This window comes from Sabethes cyaneus, chromosome 3, assembly GCF_943734655.1.
Source record: "Sabethes cyaneus chromosome 3, idSabCyanKW18_F2, whole genome shotgun sequence".
NCBI classification, from domain to species: domain Eukaryota; kingdom Metazoa; phylum Arthropoda; class Insecta; order Diptera; family Culicidae; genus Sabethes; species Sabethes cyaneus.
Genome location: NC_071355.1, coordinates 198,481,519 through 198,509,438, shown reverse-complemented (window position 1 = coordinate 198,509,438; position 27,920 = coordinate 198,481,519). Strand labels below are relative to the sequence as shown.

The 27,920-nt window shown below is 41.0% G+C and overlaps 1 protein-coding gene across 1 annotated transcript in view; it reads right to left on the bottom strand.

Annotated features, from left to right (window-relative positions):
- Nucleotides 1-12,643, bottom strand: part of LOC128740581 (protein sax-3-like) — a 115,151-nt gene extending 102,508 nt beyond the window's left edge. Inside the window, exons 1-2 of the mRNA XM_053836139.1 lie at nucleotides 12,433-12,643; nucleotides 4,702-4,934 (exon numbers count right to left, since the gene is read on the bottom strand). Of these exons, the coding sequence (XP_053692114.1) occupies nucleotides 4,702-4,934; nucleotides 12,433-12,643 (444 nt within the window). The remainder of the gene's footprint in view (nucleotides 1-4,701; nucleotides 4,935-12,432) is intronic.
- Between the last annotated feature and the right edge of the window lie 15,277 nt (nucleotides 12,644-27,920).

The following is a 27,920-nucleotide window of genomic DNA, read 5'->3' as shown; positions in this document are numbered from 1 at the left end:
AATGTATAATACCTATAAGTTTTCTATTAATCTGAGCTCAGCAGAAAAGGTATCAGGCTTCAGTTTTATAGATTTTTCGCTTAAAAGTCTCTAAAATCTGATTTTAAAATATCATTGCAATGTACCAAACATAGTAGTAGAGTTTCTGGCATTTCGTTATATGTGTACCAATTATAAATGTATACTGGAACACCAAAGACTAATTTGTAAAAATCAAATCATTATTTAAAATATATTCAAAATGAGCAACGAAATATACATTACGAGGTTTCTTATTTGAATTTTATTGTTAAAAATAATTAGAAACGGTTAGTATATTGCATAATGCGTCTAAGAAGGAAGTAAAGGTACCTATCAACATTGCGGCATGAGAAAATCTCCCGGAGGTAGCATTTCCAAGGACAGGAAGAAGTCAGAGATATTAAAATTGTATTTTTTTATTTATTTAATTATTATGACAAATAAGATGTAATCCTAATGACAACTGAACTAACACAAATATCTTTAAAAAAAACGCTTATTATTTTCACGAGACACATTAAAATCAATCACGTTATGGTAGCTATTATAAACCAGGCACATACTAAGCACTGGTTCGTGTTATCCATAGTTGGTTCTTGATTGCCGAGGAAAGTGTATCAAGTACGTAATTAATGCACGCTGCTTCATATGGAATTCCAATATGACCTCTGGTGTGATAGAAAATCCGGGATTGCGAAGCATAAAACCATGAAACGTTCTGAAAATGAATAACATACTTATTATGCTTGGATAATGAAGGTTAAGGAATTTTTTGGGATCAGAAGAATGAACATGAAAGAATATTGATTAATCAGAAGTACGACCGCAATTTTGCAACGTGTTCTCTCGTGATCCCTGCTAGTCCCAAATAAAATTCGTTACTTACAAGTATATTTACCTGACTGACTATTCCGGAACGGCGTGATCCACTCATTTGATGTCAGGTACTCACTAACTTTAAGCAGAAGTGCATATCGGGAAACAGGAAAACCCAGATACTGCATATCTTTCAACCAGTCGATAATTTGCTGCTCCTCTTTTTAGATAGCCCGATTGTAGTCCGGATTATGTTTTTTCTTCAACTTCTCCTGTAGACAATAGTGAATATCGAAATCCAAAACTGTTTACAGCTTACGTAAACCGTTGCACCGGTATTGACGGCCTCGGTATAACGTGAAACATCTTCTTTGAAGCAATATTTACGGGAAATTTGCATTCGCTGTGTAGCCATTCTGTAGAGAATAAATAAAATATTGTAATTATGTGTAAGTAATATGCGACTAATTTTTGTACATACCTGATAGTTTAGTAACAGCAAAAGCTAATAAAGTTAAATTAATTTTCGATCACACCCGGAAAACAACGCGCTATGACCAAAACTGACAGCGATGAGAAATGGCACATTCGTGTGCTACGATGATAGGGCATCGGCTACTACGATGTTTGGCGCACCGCTGTGGAATTTTACCAATTTTGCTTATACAGAATAGCAATCATTCTTGATAAAAGTTGTGTTTTTTATTAATTTACAATGTTAAGAAGGTTGTGCATAATTCCCCCAGGTGGTTTTCTTTTCAAAAAATGTAGTTTACACATCAAAAATTTCTTAATTACGATTACGTATACCTTTGCGAATTGCTAAGAAACAAGTCTCACAGAGACACGAAATTTTCAAATTATATTTTTTCACAAAAAGAGCAAGTTAATTCTAAAACTAATTCAACAAGTCGGCACAGGAGAGTTAGTTCTTTTTTAAATATAAACTTTTGAATTAGAAATAGCATGTCATACATGTTAAAAGATTAAAAAAACCCTCTCGTATTACCATGATTGGTGCTATAACGATGTTTGGCACTTCTACCCTACCATTACTGCCCATAAACGCATAACAGTCCCATGTGATTTTTCACCACTTTTGAAGTAAGCCTGGGAATCATCTTTAGATTGTTTATGCTTTTAATATTTCAAACAGTAATTTTAAGTTCGTTCCCAAAATCTTGAAAAAAAAAATCAAACCGAGTAAGTCACAAGTTACAAATAAACGCATAACAGTCTCAGTAGTGAAAATATAACAATAAACATCAGCTTTTTGGAAATTCCTGGACAGATTTGACTACAATAACTAACAAACGAAAAGTTTTGTGGCCTAAAATAATTCTATTGAACAGAATTTGGATCGGATGTACGGTTCCGAAGATATGTCCGGAACAAAGTCCGGAATATATGAAACTTGAACATAGAAGCACCTTGAATCATAATAAATCCGTCATGCGACACCTCCAAGTACTCGAAATTGCATTACTATACCATTGGTAGTCGTATAAAATGTTCAAGACATCATCGGCTACATCTGAACATGTCCGGGAATGTTCCGGATCGGGGATCAGTTTCTGAATTGAACTAAAATACAACATGTGGCATCTTTAAGTAGTCGAAATTGCAAAAGTAGTTCATTTGTCGTCATATAAAGTGTCCAGGATTACATTGGCCACAGCCGGACACGTTCAGGAAACGTTCCGAATAAATCCAGGAAAACGGCAAGTTTCTAACTTAAACCAAACCGCAGAATGCGACCGCGCTATTAACTCAAAATAACAATTGATTGCTTTCAAATATTATACAAATTTATCTGTATATTACATACACATGCATATGTATTGATGGTAAGTGATATTTACCATAGTGTTATCAAAAAGTTGAATTATGTTCCGAAGGCGTGTCGAATTCTATCTCAAATGACAAATGAGATGGTATAACAAAGGTTCTTTTCACCAAAAGGTGGATTAAATCGAGTTTTTATTTAATTTCAGGTTTCGAATTCTACTAAGACGCTCCAAAAATTTCAGTGACTGTGAGTTCTCTTTGAAAAAATTAGTTTCATACTACACCGTACACCGGATATTTAGTTAGCAAATCAACACTTTTTTACCTTTTGTTTTACATTTTATCAAATATTCCAAAAAAGAATTAAAAAATACTTTCGTGTTCAGTGAAATGAAACGCAACTAGTGCTTTTCAACGAAATTGGTTCTTTTAACGTTCAAAGTCAATTCTGTGGGGAGCGGTTGTATTTATAAGCCTACAAAATGCCGTAACATTAAAATTATAATTACTTTTTCTTCCCCAAACAGTCGCGCCTGTTACCTGACAGACTCTACACTTAATTTCGTTCTTAAACTCCCCTCGAGCTGGATTCTACTAACAAATCCTTGAGCTCAGCACGACGATTGAAAAAAAAGAAACATCCTTCCAATTCTCGAAGGGGAACATAGTGCTCTGCCAGCTGGCGAGGAGGAAGGTATTCGAAATGACGTTGTTCTGAATTCGACAGCGGTGACAGCGGTAGAAGGAACGGCATTAAAATCCGCTGCTTAGCCGGCTACTTATCCGAGCTTCATTGTAATAAATTGCAAACGCAATGGTGGGTACGGCGTGGTTGATTTTATGGTGACGTAAAAATTGAGTTCATGTTCAACCGCCATGGTCCAACGGGCCGGAGATGGCTTCTTCTCTCGTCGACGGCGGGGCCAAAATAAAATACTTTTTAACTTTTAATTGGTCGGATTATGCTGGCTGGTGGTTGGTTCGGAAAACAGGGGGCTTGTGATGCTTGTTATTGGCTGATGGTGAATCAATATTTCGCTCTTTGCCCCGTCATAATATTTTCACAGACTACCCCTGCTGAGCACATTTGCAAACTTGGCGGAAAAGTATCGAAAATAAACCGCACAATAACTGCACTGGCCGGTCGTTGCACAGTGAGCCCACGAACAACGAGGCGGGCATAAAACCTACTTAAATATTTACCTTTCATAAAATTTTTAATCATTTTCCATCCATGTCACCGCAAAAACAGTTGCCATACCATCGCCGCCGTAGCTGTTGGCTTTTATGCTAACGCTTGTCTTTTGGACCACTTCCCCGTCTACCCTTATTATGCCCTTGGTTGCAGACGTGTCGCGTCGCTTCCATTGTTTGGCCAATTTCTCTACCGTTTTGCCGGTGCAGCTTCTGCCTCATCAGAGGGATACTGTTTGTCGCGGTTGGTTGGTTCATTGTATGTATATTTTCCGGATGCTTTCTCGGCTGCCGGGGGGCCGCTCGGAGTGGGTGCGGTGGGGTTGCCATAACCCTTTTCTCCGGTCTCGTTTGTTCTTGGAATTCGGTAAAAATTACCCCCCTGATAAAGCTGGCTGAACTGCATGCCGACACTTGAACCTCCTGTGCCTCCCGGTGTCGGTCGGTCGGTCCGGGTAGGTGGAGGGAGGAAGCAGCGAGTTTAATCTTTCATGAAATTGTTTTAATTTTTGAGCTTTCACAAATGTTTGCTCGGGGTTTTCGGTATTTTCGAAGGTTCAGCGTATCTTTCCGGAGGCGAAGCGTTTCGCTTGCTTGGCTGAACCGAAGTGCAAACAATGGAATAGGAGCTTTCTTATAAACTTATCTTAAAGAGTAGCCCATGAATGCCAATTAAGGTTTCAAAATAAAAAGGATTTAACTATATGTATTAGAGTACAAACAGGAATGTTTAGGAATATTTGCTATATAAAAAATAACAATGGACACGGTTTTGTAAAGAGTAACTTCAACAATCGGTGGAATTTGCAAATGTAGAAAATATACTTCTTTATGAGAAAAGAATATTAAAAAAACAAACTGATCATGAAATCTAAAACTTACCTTAAGAAAAAACAGTCCCCCGGCCGGCAGAAATATCCGATGCGAACCGGGCAGGATCTTCAGCGGTGCACCATCTTTGTACCACTGGATGCTGGGTGGAGGATGACCCTCGGCCTTACAGTTCAGCGTGGCCGGCTCGTGTCGCGGTACGGTCGCATCTATCGGATGTTCAATAATGCGGGGATTTTGTAGTGCTGAAATAGACGAGGAAAAACAAAAACAAAAATATACACCTCGTTATTGAATGATTGATGTGCTTAGCTTAGGAAAAACAAATACAATTTCCAGAGTACAACTGGCGATAAATGTCGTGCCGATTAAAATGATTGATTCTGACAAATTGAATTTTAAACAAACGACCAGTTGAGTACCGTAGCGTGCAGCTAATTGACTTTTTGCATTGATTAGCTTGCCTGCTGAAATGTACCTGCCGTTGTAGCTGTAGTTCTCCATGACGTGGAATGCGAATGCAAGGTCTTGATTGCCGTGAAAACGCAACACAACAATTTAACAGTCTCCCCGTAATTGGATTGGGTCTCCATCCACCCGATGTCACAATAATAGTAACCGTGTTCAAGGAATTCTTGATGCATTAGCAGAAATTTTTCCAGTTGTTAGGAATTCTTCGGAAGCCTTGAACAAATGCTTGTGCCAGATTAAAATGGATTGGCATTCAGTCCTTAGTTTGAGCCTAGCTTTGCAAGCCAGCCTATACAAACAATTTGAACAGCTGCCTATTGCGGGTAGTTCGCAGTTAGTTACATTTAACGGTGGTTGAGGGAAACAAAAAAAAACGACCTTCGTCTTTCGTCGGACACGGATTGGTGGTGAGGGAAATCACTTGTACCCAAGCAGAAAGGTAATTACCGGTTATTAAGGCAAGAACATAATTTTCATTTCAATTTGCATGACGTTAATTACTTGGAAACGAAAATAGCGCCATTGCCGGTTGCTACTTTCCCTGCCGGTCCTTTTCACCACACGCTTATTGCAGCATCGAAAACCATGCGTCTCCATTGAACTGTGAGCAAAGTAATTAGAAACTCCGCAAGCCCAACCTGGCCCGGCCCGGCCCGACCTGGCTGCTGGTGCGAACCAGCCAAAGATCGATAAATTCCCCGTACTCGAAATTGAGCAATAAATCAGGCATTTCTTTATCGTAAATTTGCATGGCGATTGCTTTTTGCTTCCCGACCGGGCAGAAAGCAGAAAACAGTGTGTCTGCTGGCTGGTGGAGCGTCCGTTTTATACAATGTTCGTTCATACAATAGGAGGATGTTGTTGGATGTGCTATAGCGGATTGCAGCAGCAGCAGCGCCGTCGGAATGGTTACATCTCCCCGGTAACGCTAGTTGGCCAGTGCAGAGGAGGAAAATTTATGAAAAGAAGCTTGTTCGATGTTTTACGGCTGGTTTGCTTACAAAAAGAAGGGAAAACAACGGTTTCGAATAAGTGCTTTGCTATTTTTTTTGTTTTGCAGTGGGAAAGTTTTAAATTGATTACAATACGCTTGATTAGGTTTTAAAAATAAATTACAATATGTCATTAGTATTAATTCCACTTATTCAAGGCAACTGAATCGAAACACCACATTTACATTGAGAGTTTACCAATTTACTGAAATTTAATTGTTATCTAATTAATTTTTGGTGACGCAACTTAAGAAACGCCTCTCTTTATTTTTACTGGCTTAAAATGGAACGATGAGCAAAATACGGAATAAAGATTTACAGAAGAATAATAAACGGCTGAGTCGTAAAAGAGAAATTTCAAAGAACAGCACAGTGTAATAAAACAGTTGTTGTTTCATGACTTTCAGAGCACCCGCAGGTGTAAAGTTTACAACAGCCATAAATAGCTGTCATTTTTCTGCCATTTTCAAGTTTCACTTTTGTGTAAATATAAGTTTGCCTGAGACGACCTCATTTGATATCAGGATAGAATTTAAATGCTAGAATATCACCAAATTGTCGACATAAAAACGTTGCTAACTCGTTCTTCGGAAAATATAAAAAATACAAACAAACGGGCACGTTTCTCCAGTTTAGTCGTTTGATGATTTGGTTTTGAACGAATATTGCTGTTTTTCAGCACTACCTCCTAAGTTGCAAAAATTTTTATTTCAAAATAATCCCTAACGAAATTGAATATTAGCTTTACTAATAGCAAAGACACTGATGTGGCAAGAATCCCGCTTTCTGTTTAAAATTTGAAGCCAAAAAGAATGATTTGCGGATGATGCCTTATATTTTATGGAAGTTCCCCGTTTATAGGCTAAGTTGTTTTATACTAAAATATATGAACATTATGAAATTTTATATATGGACCTAGCTTATGGCCTAGCTCATAAGCGAAAATGATATTTAAAAAAATCGAGGCAGCAATTTTTTCCAGAAAAATCCAAGAGTAATATTTCAAATTTCTCAGATATCGTTAACTTGAAATATTCAAAGCTCTTGAACCAATTATTCACGGATAGAAATTTAATCTCCAAAATAAGCTAAATGACTCATGATTTCAGGCTTGTAGTTTATGTTACATGAAAATACACCTTGAATAATAATCACAATTTCACAAACTTCTTGCAGTACAACACGACGCAAGATCATGAACTTTTATTCATGATTTTGCGCTGCTTGATATGGCATTTTAGTCATGATTTAACAGCAATTCAAACTTTATGATTTCATGATTTTATTCATGGTATCGGAATCGGATATCTTTCCGTGTTTTATAAGAAGTTAAGAAAAAAGTTAAATTTAATATCCAGGTTTCGTATTCTACTAAGACGCTCCAAAAACTTCAGTCAACAAAAAAGTATCTGTAGATTAGAGGAGAGGCAAAATAATCCAAAAATGATACAAAAATAATTCAAAAATACTACTAAAATAACATAGAACAAGCAAAAAATAGAGAATGTCGTCGTGGTTGGGCCGCCTTTTTGACATTCGCCCATAACTTCCGTTTCAAAAAGAATTTTTAAAATCTAAATATATCGTTGGTCTAAGAATAAGCTATATTTCTGGAAAATCTTGAACTGATTGCTTAAAAAATAATAAAGTTATAGACATTTACGCGAAGACAAAAAATGTTGTCATACTCGGGCCACATTGTACAGGCTGGGCCACCGCTCTTAATCTAAGAAATACGTATTGAAATTCTATGTAGAGACATCAAAAGAATGAATTTCGTGAGCAACGGCCCTTATAAGTATAAATATCCTATTTTTAATAACATCTTTGCGAAATTTTTGGTGATCCTGTAAAATAAATATTACTACAATCGCGTTTCCCGAAGTGCACTACTGCAATGAAAAATCAACAGCAATCTAGGTTTTTATTATACTAATTTTGCTTTATTTCATCACGTTTCCCGCGACTGACGTTCTCTAGCGAAAATTGCGCTTCTGTGCTTAAAATTATGGTGGCCCAACCATGACTACACAAGTGGCCCGACCTTTACAATAAGCGCTTTTGTGGCATTTACCCCCTTACCCCCTTACGTCCTAACTGGACGGGATTTTTCAATATCCTTCGAATAGAGCACAACACACTTAATAAATTTTCAATATTTATCCCGATAATTACATTTTATGAATCATTTCTTGAAGAAAAGTTAACTGCACCTGCAAAACTTTTTGTGTATTGATTCAATCAGTGAATTCAGTACGCGTGTTTTGAATACACGATTGAAACTCACAATATTGTGAAAAGTTAGCTGTCACAGTAAGAAGTTTTACATTGCTTGTATATACGTATCACGAGTTACTAAAACTGAAAAAATCGTGGTGGCCCGACCATAACAGTGACCCGACGATAACGGCATTACCTTACTCAAAAATAAAATATGAGAAGTATACCCCATTAGGCATATGGAAGTTAGGTATAATGGACATTAGGCATAATGAACGTTAGGCATAATGGAGAATAGACATAAGGGATGCTGAACATAATGTGCGGAAGGCATAATGTATCTCAAACCCAATGGATATTGGGCTTGTTCTGCATCAATTATCAATCGTTGGCTTACCATAAGCCTACTTGGTTCAATATAAAAAAGCATATAGAACATATTCCCGCCAATCCAATCAACGGCACGATAATCTGAAACTCACTAATCCGGAAATTGTCGCGCATTAAGAACAGGTGCTCCTTCTTACTCTGTTGAATTTCGCCAAGATCGAAATTGTTTGATGGCTCTTTTCAATAGATAGACGTGCTTGTACTTATTTCGAAGCTGACTAAGTATTTTATTGATTAAATTGAGCACTACTATGTATAAAATAAATCTACTGGCTATTTATTACAATTTTTTTGAAAATTATCTGAATTCCTTCGATGTGGATGTACACAAGACCAAATTTCAATCGTATTCTAGAAGCAAAATTCGGTAATCCAGTTTTGAATTTGTCGGATTAGCGGGGTGGTACTGAAGCATGTACAGGGCGAATAACTGTCAGTATTTGTTCGACTAAAAATAGGTTAATTACACATGTGTCTGCATATTTTTCGAGAAGTGTGCATTCAAATGTCACCACAGTTTACAAATTTGTTTTGAATTTTCATTCGTTCAAGAGTCGGAACTGATAAGTTTGTTTTTGAAAAATTCTCGACTATGCGGTATTTTGAAGAAGCTCGGAATAAACGTAACATTAATCTTTAGAAGTATCAAGCGATACAAGGAAACCGGTTCTTGAAAAATATTCCCCAAACCTGGCCATAAACGTACTATTTGGACACAGTATAGTCAATATATATTAATATCTAATAAGTTGCCTTTTCAGTTTGACAGTCATGTTCCCGTTTCGAATCGAGCACTCACACATATGCGCATTTAATGTAAATACATCATTTTCAAATGTGTGATGTTTATCACGAGCACTGCAGCGACACTGGCATTCTATATATATTGATTCTAGTTAATACACCGAAAGCCATCAAACGAGCAAGCGAGCGAATTCTAAGGGAACCAGACCAGTATGGACGTAAGATGGCCAAGGAACTAAGAATTGCGCAGTGAACGATAAAGAATATTTTGAAAGATGATCTTCGATTGATTCCATACGCAAAACAACGGGTGCTCGATTTGACTGAAAGGCAGAAAGTTGCAAGATGTCGGCAACTGCTCAAGCGGGTGATTGTGAAATTCTGTTTTCGGACGAAAAAATGTTTCTGCTACAGGACCACCACAACCAATAAAATGATCGGATATATGCAGTACATCTTTCTTATATTCTTTGGGACAAACTGGATGTTCAAAGGTTAGTGAATGTTTTCAAGGTGATGGTTGTTCATAGAACCTGGTGTAGATTTTAAAGCCAAATATTACGTCGATAATGTTTTGAAGAACCATTTGCTTCCCATCGTCAAAAATGCACCAAACTGTTTCCAACTTCTTATGCACCGTCTCATCAGGTGAAAGCCACGCAGGTTTGATGTAAGGACAATTTCGGATTTCATTTCTTCAAAAAAGTTGCCTACCTCTTCATCTGATTTGAATGCTATCGACTTTTATGCATGGGATTTTTTTTTCCTGTATGGACTCATCACTGCGACCAGTAACGTTTGATCTATTGTGATATCGCCCGGGTGTTTGCTGTATAACCCGCACTGCATTTATTTTTGCTATAATCGCTATTGATTGAGCGATATTGCTTATTGAATTTTTTTATGCGTGCTTGTGTGTAATTGGGTACCCTTCTTTCAATGCTTTACTCTACTTTACCCACCTCGTTCCACATGACAACGCGCAGTCCCCAATTATAGTCATCCCTGGCGTAGCAAACCAGTGCATTTTTACTATAAGGGTCTCATTTTTGCACTGTCAATAGGCCATATCGGGATAATATAGAACTCAGCATGAAGGAAGGGCGATGAGGGGCCTGAGAATAAACCCATGCTACAGTCACTTGACATCGAATGGCCTGTTCTACTAAGATTCGTACCCATGACCATTCGGTTGTTAAAGCAGACTCGGTAACCTTGCGGCTACAGAGCCCCCTATGCATGGGATTACATGCTAGGCAAACTAGGGAGCACCAAAGGATTGGATACTTTCAAGCAACATTTGGAAAAGATTTGGAATGAAATGCCTCAGGATATCAAGCGTGCCAACTATAACACTTTTCAACAACAAGTACGACTGGTAATTAAAGCAAATGGGGAAAGATTTGAATTGGGTTAATGAAAGACAAATGATTACGCATAAATTCAATAAGCTCAATCTATAGCGATTATAGCAAAAATAAATGCAGTGCGGGTTATACAGAAAACAACCGGGGGAAAGCACAATAGATCAACGATACTGGTCGCAGTAATTGTTCCATACAGGAAAAAAGACCATCCTTCTTCGGCGAAGGCCAAACTGGTTTTAACGAGGGTCGCTCTACGACAGATCGGATGTTTACCCTGAGTCAGGAACTAGACCAGTTCCGGGAGTACAACTTGCAGACTCACCATCTGTTAGTGGACTTTAAGGGGTGGCGTACGATTCAGTTGAACGCAATGAGTTGTAACCGATAATGCTATAACATGGTTTTCCGACGTACCTAATTACACTGATTCATGCGACGCTGGATGGTTCAAACGTGGGAGTCCAAATGGTGTTGGTGCCGAGGTAGAGCTGCATAGGTAGCGATATGAAGTAGTGGAGGAATTCGTATACCTTGTTAGGCTCGTGATATCTGACAATGCTGCGCTGTAAGCCACGAAGTAAAACGATGGATTGCAGCTGCGAATTGGGCCACGGATTTCGTACCCAGAATAAGTCCTGTAGTTTGCAAAGTTGTACAAAACTGGCGAACACTAATACTTCCGATGACCCATTCCGGATTTGAATCATCCCGATCAGATGTTTCTAATAAAAATAATACAGAATTGTAGCTCTAGTTGATATTTCTATCAAAATTTGTTATGTGTAAATGTGGTAGAAAAACTTGCAACACGCAAAATGCTTTAAAAAGATTCTATGTCGTTCTGTTACTTATAACATGCTTTGCTACATTTTGGTTAAAAAGTAGGGCATAATTCTAGTTTTTGAGACACATCTTGATATAATCTAGATCAAAGTATACCATAATTTGATATATTTGTGATATGCCTAGAGCGGATATTATTACAACTTTTGTTATTTTAACCACTAACGAGACCAACTTTAAAACAAAACGTAAAGGAGATTTTGATGTAAAAAACTTTTTATTTAGAACTAATCCTGTTATAAATTTGTTATTTTCATTTGATCGGGATGGACACTAAAGAAAGCTGATCGACGAATACTTGTATCTATGAGCGTAAAATTCTGCAATCTATACTTGATGGCACATTGGACAATGGAGTGGGGCGTAGACGCATGAACCAAGCATACAAATATGTTGATATGGTGCAGGTAGGCACGTGCCAGATATGCGGCAGACTGTTGTGGGCACGTGCTCGAAATGCCCGACGAAAGAGTAGTCGAAACTATTTTCAGCAGAGAACCAGCAAGAGGCCAGGTCGTAGATTTCGTGGCAGACTCCGCCACTTAAGCAAAAGTGAGTAAGATCTAGGAAATGAATCATCTGTGAAAGGTCATAACATGATTTTAAAGGAATTATGCAGAATGATCGTTATGTTGAATGAGCGGTCCCCGTCCCCGACACACACACGCACCCGTACGCACACACACACGCGCGCGCACGCATAAAGACAGACCAAGAGGCGAGCCGTGAAAGGCGTAGCGGACATTCGGTCTCACGGGATGTTCTATCGTCGGGGAACTCTCCATCGGTGTAGAACAGATCCACCGCCAGGGACTGCTGGAGTTGATTGCAGAGAAAATAGAAGTTTAACGACTCACAGAGCGCTGCAAACAATGGCTTAGGAATCGGTGTTGGGGGAACTTTCATCGCCGGGGAACTCTCCGTTGGTGTAAGGTTGATCCTTCGCCGGAGACTACTTGAGTACATTGTGCCGGAAGTGCCGGATGGCCATGAAGGGATCGATGTTATGATGGTCGCCATCCCTGCATTGGCGTACATTTAGATAGGTAACGGAGAAATACAGCTGGACAAATGTAATTTCGAAGACACTAATAGAAGAAACCCTGCGAAGCTGGCCGTGAATGGATGGACGTCAAGTCTCGACAGGTAATAAAGCAGTAATACTTGATAGTAGTTCCGGGAGGGTAGGGAGTACACACACACACACGCACACACACACACACACACACACACACACGCGCGCACACACACACACACACACACACACACACACACACATGACCTCCCTGCTCGCATAGAAAACCATGGAATTACTGCAAACGACGAGTGGAGATAACGACCTGGAGTATGGAGATAGATCCACCGAATAGAACGACCGCAAACATTCTAGCAACCGAACGACAAAACACCGCAAACATTCCAGCAAGTAGGAGGCAAAGGAAGGGAGGACCTAATCGCTAGAAGCTCGAAATTACAGCGGTCGCCAACTCGGGAGGTTGCTACGGTAAATGTCCGAAGGAACGAGATCAAAAAGGATGGTCAGTGTGCTCTCTGAGAGCTGCCCAACTACCCGAAACGTGCTTTAAGTGCCTGAACTTTGGTCACTAGGCGAGGAACAGCAATGGGTCGGACAGATCTGAGCTTTATCGGCAATGTGGCGAGAGTGACCATTTTGTGAAACTACGCAAAGCCACCAAAATGTATGCTGTGACCAGTGCTGTTAATATTCATCAGCATAACGTTCAAACTTCTGGATTATCAGTCTACCTTGCATTGAAAATCTGCTTGCTTTGATCAAACGTACATAATAACTATATACAGCAAGCATGAACTTCATGCACGAGAATATAGAATATCAGCGCCCTGTGATATTGTAACAAACTGATATTCACATTTGAGCAGTGAAAATCAATAAAAAAAATTTATGTTGTTATTTAGCATCTATTGCGTTCAGCTGTTGGACATAAGATTTTTCTTTTCATTTACTGCATTTAAAATTGTTTTTTTTTTCCTGAAGTGAATATCACCTTCTGGGTTTGAAAATCACTTTCTGCTGTTCTATTTTCACGATATATTGAACTTGTATACTATGATGAAAATCACTGTGCAGTTGTACATACGAAACTCAGAGGCATAAAAAACAATGTATGCTAAGAAAAAAGATTTTCTGTTTTGTTTGAAATTCGGTGATAATTAAAGGCCCTGGCTGTGACCAAGATAGAAGGAAATGGTCACTTGTCAGGTGGTTCAAGATATCCAGTCCATGAAAGATCCAAGATGCCCAGCTGATGCTAACCCCTGCTACGACGCATCCCACATCACTGAGAAAGTTCAAAAGTCCGTCGATGCCCGTTGTAATAAGCCCGAAAAAGCTGAAGGCGCAACACTCCTCAACGTATAGACCTATATGCATGCTGGATACACTCATAAAACTCCTAGAAAGAGTCAACCTTAACAGATTGACGAGATATACGGAGAGCGAGTACGGACTGTCGAACAAGCAATACCATCATACCATCGTTACTGTGCTATGATAACGATAAATGTCAAGAACGCCTTCAGCAGTGCTCACTGGGAAGCCATTGCCGTAGCACTGCACCCGCAGGATAAGGGTTCCCGCTAATAGTTTTGTTAGAAACTATTTCCAAAATCGGGTGCTGGTCTACGATACGTCAGATGAACAAAAATCCATCAGAATTATAGCGGAAGTTCTACAAGGTTCCATCCTTGGTCCATCGATGGTCATCCGACACCTTGCTGACATTGAAGCTGCCGAAAGGTGTCGAGATTGTTGGCTTTGCAGATTTGTTAACGATCATAGGTGAACCGCTGCAAGAAGTGAAAAAGCTGGCGACCGAGGCTATAGACACGATAGTAAACTGGATGCATAGAGTGAAACTCCAGCTAGCCTACCACTAGACGAAAGCACCTACTAATGGTTAGTAACAGTAAGGCGGTGCAGCAGGAACAAACCACCATCGTAGAGCATGTCATAATCTCGCAACGAATGCTAAAATATCTGGGAGTGATGTGCGATGACCGGCTGAGTTTCAATAGCCACGTTCAGTATGCCTTTGAGAAGACGCCTTAGCTAGGATAATGCCGAACAACTCTGGACCAAGGAGTAGTAAAAGACGTTTGCTGACCTCGTGGAAACTAAGATATGGCAATCTTGCTTGAAACGCAGCACTTCCCAGTTAACCAACAAGCATTAACATAAGCAGTAAATCAGCCGATTATTAGCATATCTGGCGTTTTATACTGCACGTTGCTGTTTATTACCTTTTTGACTGCCTAACTATATTAAATCGGTATCCAAAATTCTATGCAAATTCTTCTTGTCAGTAATCAGCCGCAAATAAGCATTGTCAGCACTGTTAGAGGATTAGTAGTAAGGTAGCTGTATATTTTGCTAAAATAGTTTTTAAGTAGCATGTTTAAGGCGATTTAAATGTTTATTGACTTGCATTTGAATCCTGAAATTAAAAAAAAAAGAAATTTTATTCCAAATTAGATCTTCTATTTATATTTATTCGCGATAGAAAGGCATTGGTAATGCTTATTGGTTATTAAGGTTAAAACTAAGTTTAATTCAGCGAAGCTGGTCAGTACATTCAGACTCATGTCTATGCGAGTTACGAGTGCGTAAAGAACCATTTCGTTAGAGGCGGTATGCGTCATCGCCGGCACGATTCCTATCGATATAACTTTGGAGGAGGACATTTTGTTTATTTATCGCAAAAATCGCCAGCTTTCAAACTAGTAGCCCTACTGTTTAATTACACCTCTCATTTTAGTTTCTCTGACTTTTACTATAAATGAATCCATGCAAGTATCGGCGTTTGGCTATTGATAGTGGCTGGTATCGGCGCACTGAGTATCAGTCCAAAATATCGAACCATCGGCCCAAAAATATCGATTTTTTGATACCGATACAGTATCGCCCAATGCTAATAGCCATAATAAATGCCGAATTTTATATTTCTGCTTTGATTCTTTGAAATTTCTCCGCTGAATTCGGCACGGCTTGTTTCTTACATTTCGTTTTCTGCAACTCAATAAAGCCATTACAAATATTTCAAATAGTTTTTGTCCTTCCGGTGTTGGGCCACTAAAAAAACAAAGAGATTTTTTTAATGAAGCAAAAAAATGGGTTTTAAATATTTTTACTTCAAGTTTAAACTTGAAAACCAATTCTATTCTTGCTTGTAATATATACATTACTATTTTCCATGCATAAATCTACGGAAAAAAGACAAACACGAAAGAAATTTTTTTTGGACGATTTTCGGAAATTCCATTGTTTGAATTTCAATTTCTGTTTCGTGCAAGAAGCGTTAATTCAACTCGTACCTACACTCATTTTTCGAGTTTTTCAGGCTGTAGAGCCCACAGATAATTATCCCCCGATTTTTCAAAGGGGGGGGGGGGAGGGGGTGTGACAAAAACTTCAATAATTTGCAATACCAAATATTGTTACTATTTTGAACACTACATCTGCCTCGGTTGTAAATTATTAATAGATATTATATATAAAAAATATTGCTGGGCAAAGTTCAGTATAATATCACTAATAGTGTATAGATAATCAGAACATTTCACGAGAAATTATGCCTTTGTTACTCCGTTTGTGTTTGCATTCTGTTGATAGTAATAATTTCTGTTAATAATCACACACCCGCCGACATAGTCTGACCTGTCTGTCACATCACATGCACGCCGGAATGGCGGAAAAAGGAAGTGCACGCCATTCCGTTCCGAGCTAATCCCCTGTTGATTCCGTTAACGAGTTGTTTTAAATTTAATCAAATATGCAAAGATATGCTAAACAGTGCCGGCAACGCTTCTGTATACATAGGTACAGCCCACGCCAACAATAAAGCTGCTTGTTATTCGGATTAGCTCTGATACGTTTTTCTTTTGCACGGAAAACTAAAGGATTTCAGTACCGGAACCACGTGGCAGCAGGCACACCACCACCACACACACACCTCGTGGCCACGGCACGGCGGCGGAGCAGCTGAGTGAAATAATTAAGCTCATGCATTTTAAAATCTCAAACCCCGGACAATCTTCCTCGTGGCTGACCTGATTATATAGTGTACCACTACCGCCAGCCAGGACTCCTCACTCCATTGTGCTTGAATGCCTCGCTAAACGATAAACTGGATAGTTTCAGAAATAGATTCAACGTAGCGTTGAAAGGTTCCAGTGTGGCTGAATGCAGTCACTTAAATATTTTATTGTTGGATTTTAAATTTCATTCTGAAGTTTGTCAGTCTTCATTGCAAGCAGTTAACATTCCCGTTAACACTGAAATATTATATTGCCATAATTTTCAGTATAATTAATTGTTCGGATGGAATTGCTTCAGACCCATTCATTGCCCAAAAGATGTGCTGTAAGATTAACATTCCACATTTCGACGAACTTTTTTTTCCACCTTAAAGCACGAATATTTTACACCTCCTGGGGTAGCAGCCTATTGAATTATCTGTTTTTTAATTGCACTCATAAAAGTTCCGCTTATCTGGGAGCCGTTAATGTGAAGAAATATGAGCAGCAATATGATCGGAATCACCAGAAGCCCTCCAACGTTTCCAACGTCTTTGGAATTTCTACAGAATAGAAGGCCACCCGAAAAAAAGCCAGTCAGATTAAACTTCCTGGGCTTTGGCGCTCGGAACGGAAATTCTAAGCGTAAGTGTCGGCAAGATTTATGTGGGCGTTCTTGTATAGAACCTTGTTTCAGGACGGAGGCAGTCAGTCAGGCAGTGAAGTGTGGATTTTGCTGAAGACTGTGACTTGTGCTTTTGCCTTCCATCTCTGCTGTTGCCTCATCCTGCTTGATTGTATGATGTACGATGGGCGATAAAGAAGATTAAAAGTGGCATATTATGTGGAGTTTTTCACTCAAAAGCAACGTAATGGCGCTTCGCTCCTGATGGAGCAAAGCCTGCAAATGATAAACACATTATAATGTGTTACCATATTTGTGAAGATTTATAGATAATCTGGAGCAAATTTTTAAACCATTACAGAAAACTAAGTTGAATATTCTAATTTTAAACACCGTGAGTGAAATAAATTTTGAAAAACAAACTCAAACTTTGGTGAGCTCGTATAATTTTAGTCAAGCTTAGCTCATTATCATCTTAGTACCTTCCGGACTGCAGAAAAAAAAGTTTTTTGTTGTATTATGTTTTGTTAGAATCCACTTAACTAAAATGAACGAAACTAGGTACCGTCATGTTGTGGGTAGAGAGAATAAGAGTCCTATTTTCTATGCTGAAAGTATGCAGGGGTTTTTTTTGCTATTCGCACCAATTCCACCACGGGTTTCGTTGCCCCGGGGAATCGATTAAACTTCGGCCTAACCTTCACGCACTGGTCGTTCGAGACCGGGCGAGCGACCGCAATATATTATGTGGTATGTAGTATCGTACGTATGTACGGGCACAGGATAAAAGTCCAAGCATGAATATTTCATGCGAAGCAATTTGCATACATTTTTGCCGTGAGGCCGTGAGGAGGCGACGTGTTAAAAATATTATAGAGCTTTACTGTGTGTCTAGGTGCCATTTTCTCAATTTGTTTGATTTGCGGTTTAGCTTGTGATAATTTTATGTATGAACTGTCAAAGTTGTTAAAAATGTTATCACAATTCCATTTTTTTCTGAAAAATAGTACTAGAGCAGCTTAGTTTGTATTTATTTGCATCGAACACCTATTGGTGCAGGGTGTAGGGGCCGCCGGTAAGGACCGTCTACCAGCAGAGTTTCATAAACATATGACCGAGAAACGCTGGCAATGGTTCTACATTGGGTTATTTCCAAGATTTGGGAGTAGCAGAAATTACTGGAGGAATGGATGGAAAGAGTTATCTATCTCATCTAAAAAACTGCTGCAACTATGGCGGCATGACAAAATATTCGTCAGATCTTGTTACCCCGGCTGTCACCGATAGCACAACTTATTGAAGGGAATTATCAGACGGGCTTCATTGGTGCTCGCGGACCAAACATTCGACAGATCTGGCACAAATGTTGAGATGTGTGCGCCTCTTGGGGACCTATTGAGCGCCTTACAGACGCGACGAGTGTTGAGACAAAGTCCCGGCTAGTCCTGCATGCTGTTCAACATCACTTTTGACAGGGTGATCCAACGAGTGGGCATCGACACAAAAGGCACGATTTTCATGAAAGGTAGCCAATTCTATCATATCATAATATCATATCATAATCAGGAACATTGCAAAGGCGAAGGCAATCTACGCCAAACTGAAAGTGAAGTCTAGTAGGATTGGACTAAAAACAAATGCGTCGAAGCAGGAACTACTTTGCCGTTCACAAAATGCTACGATCAAGGAGCATATGCCGCCGTACGAAGCTAACAAAGTATAGAACTCTTATTAGGCTGGTGATCCTTGATTGATTTGTCCCTGTGACGTTGCACACGGAGAACGTACGCAGTATTGTAGTGTTCGCGCGGGAGGTCCCGCGGACGATATTCGGCTTTAGGAAATTGAATGTGGGGTCGGAATGAGCAATTATACCAAATTTGGTTGCAATCGGAGGTGGTCGAATACAATGGATATGATCACTTGAGAGGGGATGACCCCTAAATAACCTTGAAAATTGAATTGTGTAAAAAACCCAAGATAGAATATTTTAAGATCTTCTTTAAATTAATTGTTTTGACCAATACTAACATCCTGTGAAGAGAAATCTGAGGTGCATGAAAGTTAAATAATAAGTGCCTTCGAACATGGCGTGCGGCGATATAGCAGAAGGACACGCAACGAAAGTTAACCTAGGAGTGACTACAAACGAAAACAGTCTGCCGGGTCCCGATCCCAAAGAGATCCGGCGAGAAAATCGTCAGCTGGAGAATAATAGAGCCGCCAGAAAGGGCCGATTACCGGCAGATTTCTACACAAATGGCCACGCATCACTAGCAACGGCACTTCTTTGGATAATTTCAAGGATTTCGGAGGAGGAGAAACTACCAGAGGAATGGATGGAAGGTGTAGTCTGTCCCATCTACAAAAAGAGTGACCGGTTAGATTGTTGTAATTACTCCGGCATCACGTCGGTCAACGCCGCCTACAAGGTGCTTTCCCAGATTTTGTTGCGTCATCTATTCCCAATAGCAAGAGAATTCGTATCAGGTGGGCTTTATGGGGGTCGTGCTACTACGGATCAAATTTTTACTTTACTACTCTTTTTACGTGCATCATATTTTCGTGTATTTCAGAGCAGCATACGATATAGTTGAACGCGAACAGCTATGGCAGATAATGTACGAGAACGGTTTGCCGGACAAACTGACTTTGCTGATCAAAGCTACTTTGGAGCGAGTAAAATGCTAGGTATGCGTTTCGGGGACACTCTCGAGTCCTTTCGAATTGCGCAGCGGGATGCGTCAAAGGAATGGACTATATCGTATGTTATTCAACATCGCTATTGAAGATATGATCCGGCGAGTTCGCATCGAATGCAGTAAGAGTAGCCATCTTCCAGCCTTCGTAGACGGCTTCGACATCATTACTAGATACCTTGGGACGGCGTAGGCAATCTACGCCAGACAAAAAACGAAGGCTAGGAAGATAAGCCTATAAATCAATGCGTCGAAAACCAAATATATGGTAGGAAGAGGCTTCAGAGAAAGCAATGTCTGCCTCCCACGGACATTGATTTTTAACGGCGATGAACTGGAAGTGGTTGATGAGTTCATATATTTGGGATCTCTGGTCACCGCCGACAATAATGCGAGTAAAGAGATCCAACGACGCACTCAAGCTGGAAATCGAGCCTGCTTTTCCCTTCGCAAGACGCTTCGATCAAGGAGCATACGCCGCTGCACAAAGCTGACGATGCACAAAACGCTTGTCAGACCGATAGCCCTCTACGGACTTGAGACAGTAACTTTGTTTACGGAAGACATACGCGCAGTTGCCGCATTTCAACGAAAGGTGTTGCGGACTATTTTCGGTGGAGTACAAACGGAAAGAGGAGAGTGGCGGAGGCGTATGAATCACGAGCTACAGGCACTGCTTGGAGATATTCTTATTGTACACCTGGCGAAAGTTGGAAAACTACGGTGCGCCGGCCACGTCGAAAGGATGCCGGACGACTGTGCACTGAAATCCGTTCTCTTTAAAAACCCCACCAGCACCAGGAATAGAGGGGCTCAACAAACTACATGGCTCGACCAGGTTGAAGCCGACTTACGTGTGTCGAGACGCGCAACGAATTGGCGACAAGTAGCCCAGAACCGAGTATAATGGAGAGGAATTCTTGATACGGCAAGAGCCACCCCGGCTCTCGGCTGCTAAAGTAAGTAGGCTCTGCGGGGGGCTTCATACAGCGGGTCAGCGGCGCACACTCGCGGCCTGCGACCGTCTCGCTTTGAATCATCTAAGTGGATTATAGCAATTCGCTGCTTGCCAATTCTTATTTTTTTTATAGAATAGCTATTTAGGCATTCCGAGAAAATTCAGCCTTTCGTAATTCGACTATTCATGATTCGGCCAGATGAAATTTCGGCCTTCTGTGACTATTGTTGAAATTCGGCCATTTGGATTTCGGTCATTCGTGATTCGGCCATTTGTGTTTCGGCCATTCGGTACCAGCCCTAATTTGCACACACACACACACAAGTACTCGTTTGTTTTAAAGAACACGCCGGTATAACCATCCCTTTCGGATTCTCGCTCTTATTTTTTAATGCACTGCGACGAGTTTTTGCTAGTATGTACTTAGATAACTGCCACGGTCGTCGCTCTCGTTCGTCATTTCAGCTCGAGCAGTTGATACCGAACACTTGCGAGGGATTGCGCTTCCACCCGCGTGGTAGAATCGAGGATGTAAGATGAAGAAGTAATGCAAAATCTGTATCCCAGTGTGAGTGGGCTATGCTGAAAGACGCTATGAGGTTGTGCGCTTGCGAGTGTGTAGGTGGCAAAAAGTCTCCACAGTACCCAAGCAACACAGCTTGTTATAGAATAGTATAACATTACATACATCAGCACTTCTCTATTACCAGAAAAGCGCAAAAAATTGAAGTCTAATGAAACAACAATTGAAAGAAGTATGTATCAGGTTATATCATACCATTTTAAAACATTATTATAGCATAAGCTACAACTTGTTCTTCCAGTAGTTGAAATTTAGTAATGGAGATATAATAAAAACTTTGTGTTGACATGTTGACAAAAACAAACATTTTTCATTTGATATGAGCTGTCAAATAAATTCATGTTATCACAAAACATCTCAAAACCTTAATAATAACGACACATGTTTCCAAAGTACGTTTATAGTACACTTAAATGACTACTTTCTCTGAAGATTATTTTCTAACTTGTTTTGTGTGTTACTTGGGTAACGGCGTTTGTCGTACACTTTCCATACTCGTTCGCGTTAAGGAAAGCATCGTCTGCTTCTCACTCTATCTAACATTAACCTAAACCAAACCAAAACCAACCCCAAATTAGAACAGATTTTGTAATTTTTCCGTTTGTTGTTGTTTGTTTGTAACGTAACGTCTGTCTGTCTGTCTGTCTGTCTGTCTATCTGTCTGTCTGTCTGTCTGTCTGTCTGTCTGTCTGTCTGTCTGTCTGTCTGTCTGTCTGTCTGTCTGTCTGTCTGTCTGTCTGTCTGTCTGTCTGTCTGTCTGTCTGTCTGTCTGTCTGTCTGTCTGTCTGTCTGTCTGTCTGTCTGTCTGTCTGTCTGTCTGTCTGTCTGTCTGTCTGTCTGTCTGTCTGTCTGTCTGTCTGTCTGTCTGTCTGTCTGTCTGTCTGTCTGTCTGTCTGTCTGTCTGTCTGTCTGTCTGTCTGTCTGTCTGTCTGTCTGTCTGTCTGTCTGTCTGTCTGTCTGTCTGTCTGTCTGTCTGTCTGTCTGTCTGTCTGTCTGTCTGTCTGTCTGTCTGTCTGTCTGTCTGTCTGTCTGTCTGTCTGTCTGTCTGTCTGTCTGTCTGTCTGTCTGTCTGTCTGTCTGTCTGTCTGTCTGTCTGTCTGTCTGTCTGTCTGTCTGTCTGTCTGTCTGTCTGTCTGTCTGTCTGTCTGTCTGTCTGTCTGTCTGTCTGTCTGTCTGTCTGTCTGTCTGTCTGTCTGTCTGTCTGTCTGTCTGTCTGTCTGTCTGTCTGTCTGTCTGTCTGTCTGTCTGTCTGTCTGTCTGTCTGTCTGTCTGTCTGTCTGTCTGTCTGTCTGTCTGTCTGTCTGTCTGTCTGTCTGTCTGTCTGTCTGTCTGTCTGTCTGTCTGTCTGTCTGTCTGTCTGTCTGTCTGTCTGTCTGTCTGTCTGTCTGTCTGTCTGTCTGTCTGTCTGTCTGTCTGTCTGTCTGTCTGTCTGTCTGTCTGTCTGTCTGTCTGTCTGTCTGTCTGTCTGTCTGTCTGTCTGTCTGTCTGTCTGTCTGTCTGTCTGTCTGTCTGTCTGTCTGTCTGTCTGTCTGTCTGTCTGTCTGTCTGTCTGTCTGTCTGTCTGTCTGTCTGTCTGTCTGTCTGTCTGTCTGTCTGTCTGTCTGTCTGTCTGTCTGTCTGTCTGTCTGTCTGTCTGTCTGTCTGTCTGTCTGTCTGTCTGTCTGTCTGTCTGTCTGTCTGTCTGTCTGTCTGTCTGTCTGTCTGTCTGTCTGTCTGTCTGTCTGTCTGTCTGTCTGTCTGTCTGTCTGTCTGTCTGTCTGTCTGTCTGTCTGTCTGTCTGTCTGTCTGTCTGTCTGTCTGTCTGTCTGTCTGTCTGTCTGTCTGTCTGTCTGTCTGTCTGTCTGTCTGTCTGTCTGTCTGTCTGTCTGTCTGTCTGTCTGTCTGTCTGTCTGTCTGTCTGTCTGTCTGTCTGTCTGTCTGTCTGTCTGTCTGTCTGTCTGTCTGTCTGTCTGTCTGTCTGTCTGTCTGTCTGTCTGTCTGTCTGTCTGTCTGTCTGTCTGTCTGTCTGTCTGTCTGTCTGTCTGTCTGTCTGTCTGTCTGTCTGTCTGTCTGTCTGTCTGTCTGTCTGTCTGTCTGTCTGTCTGTCTGTCTGTCTGTCTGTCTGTCTGTCTGTCTGTCTGTCTGTCTGTCTGTCTGTCTGTCTGTCTGTCTGTCTGTCTGTCTGTCTGTCTGTCTGTCTGTCTGTCTGTCTGTCTGTCTGTCTGTCTGTCTGTCTGTCTGTCTGTCTGTCTGTCTGTCTGTCTGTCTGTCTGTCTGTCTGTCTGTCTGTCTGTCTGTCTGTCTGTCTGTCTGTCTGTCTGTCTGTCTGTCTGTCTGTCTGTCTGTCTGTCTGTCTGTCTGTCTGTCTGTCTGTCTGTCTGTCTGTCTGTCTGTCTGTCTGTCTGTCTGTCTGTCTGTCTGTCTGTCTGTCTGTCTGTCTGTCTGTCTGTCTGTCTGTCTGTCTGTCTGTCTGTCTGTCTGTCTGTCTGTCTGTCTGTCTGTCTGTCTGTCTGTCTGTCTGTCTGTCTGTCTGTCTGTCTGTCTGTCTGTCTGTCTGTCTGTCTGTCTGTCTGTCTGTCTGTCTGTCTGTCTGTCTGTCTGTCTGTCTGTCTGTCTGTCTGTCTGTCTGTCTGTCTGTCTGTCTGTCTGTCTGTCTGTCTGTCTGTCTGTCTGTCTGTCTGTCTGTCTGTCTGTCTGTCTGTCTGTCTGTCTGTCTGTCTGTCTGTCTGTCTGTCTGTCTGTCTGTCTGTCTGTCTGTCTGTCTGTCTGTCTGTCTGTCTGTCTGTCTGTCTGTCTGTCTGTCTGTCTGTCTGTCTGTCTGTCTGTCTGTCTGTCTGTCTGTCTGTCTGTCTGTCTGTCTGTCTGTCTGTCTGTCTGTCTGTCTGTCTGTCTGTCTGTCTGTCTGTCTGTCTGTCTGTCTGTCTGTCTGTCTGTCTGTCTGTCTGTCTGTCTGTCTGTCTGTCTGTCTGTCTGTCTGTCTGTCTGTCTGTCTGTCTGTCTGTCTGTCTGTCTGTCTGTCTGTCTGTCTGTCTGTCTGTCTGTCTGTCTGTCTGTCTGTCTGTCTGTCTGTCTGTCTGTCTGTCTGTCTGTCTGTCTGTCTGTCTGTCTGTCTGTCTGTCTGTCTGTCTGTCTGTCTGTCTGTCTGTCTGTCTGTCTGTCTGTCTGTCTGTCTGTCTGTCTGTCTGTCTGTCTGTCTGTCTGTCTGTCTGTCTGTCTGTCTGTCTGTCTGTCTGTCTGTCTGTCTGTCTGTCTGTCTGTCTGTCTGTCTGTCTGTCTGTCTGTCTGTCTGTCTGTCTGTCTGTCTGTCTGTCTGTCTGTCTGTCTGTCTGTCTGTCTGTCTGTCTGTCTGTCTGTCTGTCTGTCTGTCTGTCTGTCTGTCTGTCTGTCTGTCTGTCTGTCTGTCTGTCTGTCTGTCTGTCTGTCTGTCTGTCTGTCTGTCTGTCTGTCTGTCTGTCTGTCTGTCTGTCTGTCTGTCTGTCTGTCTGTCTGTCTGTCTGTCTGTCTGTCTGTCTGTCTGTCTGTCTGTCTGTCTGTCTGTCTGTCTGTCTGTCTGTCTGTCTGTCTGTCTGTCTGTCTGTCTGTCTGTCTGTCTGTCTGTCTGTCTGTCTGTCTGTCTGTCTGTCTGTCTGTCTGTCTGTCTGTCTGTCTGTCTGTCTGTCTGTCTGTCTGTCTGTCTGTCTGTCTGTCTGTCTGTCTGTCTGTCTGTCTGTCTGTCTGTCTGTCTGTCTGTCTGTCTGTCTGTCTGTCTGTCTGTCTGTCTGTCTGTCTGTCTGTCTGTCTGTCTGTCTGTCTGTCTGTCTGTCTGTCTGTCTGTCTGTCTGTCTGTCTGTCTGTCTGTCTGTCTGTCTGTCTGTCTGTCTGTCTGTCTGTCTGTCTGTCTGTCTGTCTGTCTGTCTGTCTGTCTGTCTGTCTGTCCTGTGTTCCTTACAGAATCAAAAACTACTGAACCAATCGGCGTGAAAATTTGCATGTAGAGGTTTTTGGGGCCAGGAAAGGTTTTAGTGATGGTTAGAGACCCCTCCCCCCACTAAGAGGGGGGGCTCCCATACAAATGAAACACAAATTTCTGCATAACTCGAGAACTAATCAAGCAAATAGAACCAAATTTGGCATGTGGGTGTTTTCGGTGACAAGAATTTATTCTAGGGTAATTTGAGACTCCTCCCCTCTTTATAAGGGGAATTATAACTCCTCTCCCCTTTAAGATGGGGGGTTTCCATACAAATTTCCTCATAACTCGAGAACTAATCAAGCAAATGGAACCAAATTTGGCATGTGAAAGTTTTCGAGGGCAAGAAAATTTTCTATGTTGAATTAGGACCCCTCCTCACTTTAAGAGGGGGGGCTCCTGTACAAATGAAATACTAATTTCCTCATAACTCGAGAGCTAATCCAGCAAATGGAACCAAATTTGGCATGTAGGTGTTTTTGGAGGCAAGAATTTTTTCTATGATGAATAAGAACCTCTCCCCACTTTAGGAGGGGGGGCTCCTATACAAATGAAATACAAATTTCCTCATAACTCGAGAACTAATCAAGCAAATAGAACCAAATTTGGCATGTGGGTGTTTTCGGTGACAAGAATTTATTCTATGGTAAATTGAGACCCCTCCCTCTTTATAAGGGGAATTGCAACTGCTCTCCCCTTTAAGAGGGGGAGCTTCCATACAAATTTCCTCATAACTCGAGAACTAATCAAGCAAATGGAACCAAATTTGGCATGTGAAGGTTTTCGAGGGCAGGAAAATTTTCTACGGTGAATTAGGACCCCTCCCCACTCTAAGAGGGGGGGGCTCCTGTACAAATGAAATACAAATTTCCTCATAACTCGAGAACTAATCAAGCAAATAGAACAACATTTGGCATGTGGGTGTTTTTTTTGGTGACAAGAATTTATTCTATGGTGAATTGAGACCCCTCCCCTCTTTATAAGAGGAATTATAACTCCTCTCCCCTTTAAGAGGGGGGGGGCTTCCATACAAATTTCCTCATAACTCGAGAACTAATCAAGCAAATGCAACCAAATTTGGCATGTGAAGGTTTTCGAGAGCAAGAAAATTTTCTATGGTGAATTAGGACCCCTCTCCACTTTAAGAGGAGGGGCTCCTGTACAACTGTAGAACTAATCAAGCGAATTGAACCAAATTTGGCGTGTAGGTGTTTTTGGAGGCAAGAATTTTTTCTGTGATGAATTAGGACCTCTTCCCACATTAGGAGGGGGGGCTCCAATACAAATGAAATACAAATTTCCCCATAACTCGAGAACTAATCAAGCAAATAGAACCAAATTCGGCATGTGGAGGTTTTTGGAGGCAAAAATATTTTCTACGGTGAATTAGGATCCTTCCACACTTCAAGAGGGGGGCTTCTACACAAATGAAATACAAATTTCCTCATAATTCGAGAACTAATCAAGCAAATGGAACCATATTTGGCATGTGAGTGTTTTTGGAGGCAACCATTTTTCCCATTATGAATTAGGACTTCTTACCTTTTTAGGAGGGGGGGGGGCTCCCATTCAAACGAAATACAAATTTGCTCATGTGAGAGTTTTAGATGGCAGAATTTTTTTTCTGTGGTGTATTACGACCCCTTTCCCTTTGAAGAGGGTGGGCTCCCATACAAATGAAATACAAATTTCCTTATAATTTGAGTACTAATCAAGCAAATGGAACCAAATTTAGCATGTAGGAGATTTTTGAGTCTTGAATTTATTTTATGATAGTTAGAGACCTCTCACCCCTGTGGTAGGGGGATATGGACTCTCATACAAATAAAACAGAAATTTTTGCGAAACTCAAAAACTAATCCAACTCGAGAAATTCGAGACTCTTCCATAAAACATTAATCAATAACAAGACCACAAAAACTATCTATAGTAACACTAGATCATTCAGGACGAGCCGGTCGCGAGTGTTGCCGGTGACCCGCCGTCGGAAGCGCCGCCCACTAGGGGGCTTGCAAAACTCGAGATAGTGACAAAGATCATCCGAGATTCATGATTTATGTACAACACAGGTTAATTTGTGGCAATACGAAGTTTGTCGGGTCAGCTAGTAGTCTATAAAAACGAGAATATCAAATTCTACTATCAATAAAACAAATCGATACTGAGTGGTGAATGACCCTCTGGGTTAAAACCACTCTAATAAAAAAAATCGATACTAAACAGTAAATACTACGGGCACATAATAATACAGATCGATACCAAGCAATGTATACATGCAAGCGAACACGGACTGGAATATTAAGCAAATACGGAATTACAATTAAAGCAAATTAAGAAATACGGAAATAAGCACTGCGAATGGAAAGTCAGGACTTACAACTGCAGATCGCTGAAT